This window comes from Hippopotamus amphibius, chromosome 2 (assembly GCF_030028045.1).
Source record: "Hippopotamus amphibius kiboko isolate mHipAmp2 chromosome 2, mHipAmp2.hap2, whole genome shotgun sequence".
NCBI classification, from domain to species: Eukaryota; Metazoa; Chordata; class Mammalia; order Artiodactyla; family Hippopotamidae; genus Hippopotamus; species Hippopotamus amphibius.
Window position 1 is genome coordinate 37,882,606 of NC_080187.1, and position 1,345 is coordinate 37,883,950.

Here is a 1,345-nt window from a genome sequence, read left to right on the forward strand (position 1 = left end):
GAACTGGCCATCCATCTCTGTCCAGTCACTCACTCTCCAGACCTCTCCTAAGCACCATCTTGCGGGTAGGATCCAGCTGAGCTCTCAGGGGTCCGAGCTGACTCCCACCTGGTCCCATCACCATGGATCTCCCAGCTTGGAGGTCACGGCAAGCCAGGATGGGATGGGACAGGAAGTTTGCTGGATACAGGCAGGGAAGGACAGGAATGCCAGGCTCGGAGGAGCGGGTCACCAGAGAAGGCTTGCTGTGGGGTAGATGAATGAGTCTGACCACCAGCAGAGCAAATCCTGGGGGCCGGTAGGTCTCACATGAAGGTCCAGAAGTCCCGGGCTCCCGCCACTGGCTGGGCTTGGCGACCTGGCCCCGTGAAGAGAGAAGCCTCCTGGCGAAAGGTGGCCACCGTGAAGCTGGGACGCGGGCCCCCCTGGGGATCCTGGGTCTTCGAGTCACAGCTGAAGCAGCAGAGGATGCAGGTGATGGCCACAGTGACCACGAATAGCACAGCCACGATTCCAATCACTGCGGTTTCCATGGCCACTGACCCACTGAGCAGCGCGGGGTGCCTCTTGGACCTTAGCTCCCCACCCGAAGCGAGGAGGTCTTGGTGATGGCAGGTACCCTTGCTCCTCCCGCTGCTCCCCCTGTGATCTTCTAAGAAGATACTGGTCTGAGGCCTTGGCTGGTGCCCTCTCTGAGCCGCTGGGCGCCCGACACGGCCCTACTCCGACCTCAGTGGGTCTCGGCCACTGTTTTTTACGCCTCGGGCCAGGCTTCACCAAGAGCTGTGGGCAACTCCACTGGCAGCTCTGGAAGAAGAGCTGTCCTGAAAGATGTGAGCTCAAGACTCCCTGGACGCAGGGGGCTGGAAGGAGAGGGCAGAAGACGCTGCTCAGAGGGAGCCTCGCTAACCCGGCCCTCTGGTGACGCCTACAGACTTCAAGAGCATTTGTACACTCAGACAAAAGACAAAATACTCCCCTTCCTGTGGGTCCGGGATGAGCCCAGCCTCCTCCCCTGGAGGAACCTTGGGCCAGTCCTTGAATCAGCCTATCTGCTGCCTCTGGAACCCTTGGCCCTGTGCTGGGGGCAGGGAGGAAGCTGGGGAGGAGGCAGTGCCAGCTCTGGGCAAGTTGCAGGCAGCGCTGCTGGGTCACCACAAGTGCCGCTTCATTTGGCTTCCTCTCCTGCAGGGGCTGCGAGAGCGCTGTTTAGATAGAGCAGGTCGTGCTCCAGGCGGGATATCTGAGCCCTTCAGTAGCTACTGTGGGCTCCTTAGTCCCTCGCTCCATCCTCTGTTCCAGCCTCCCCCCAGCCCTCCTTGCTGCCTCCTCGCGCCCGCTGCTC

General features: G+C 61.3%; 1 protein-coding gene across 1 annotated transcript; it reads right to left on the reverse strand.

The window, feature by feature from the left end:
- Nucleotides 1-305: 305 nt before the first annotated feature.
- SPAAR (small regulatory polypeptide of amino acid response) lies at nt 306-533 on the reverse strand. The gene has a single exon (XM_057725279.1). The coding sequence runs from the start codon at nt 531-533 to the stop codon at nt 306-308; it is 228 nt and encodes a 75-aa protein (XP_057581262.1).
- Between the last annotated feature and the right edge of the window lie 812 nt (nt 534-1,345).

Excerpts from the sequence above, each read along its gene's own strand:
- SPAAR (XM_057725279.1), bottom strand. The coding sequence starts at position 533 with ATGGAAACCGCAGTGATTGGAATCGTGGCTGTGCTATTCGTGGTCACT.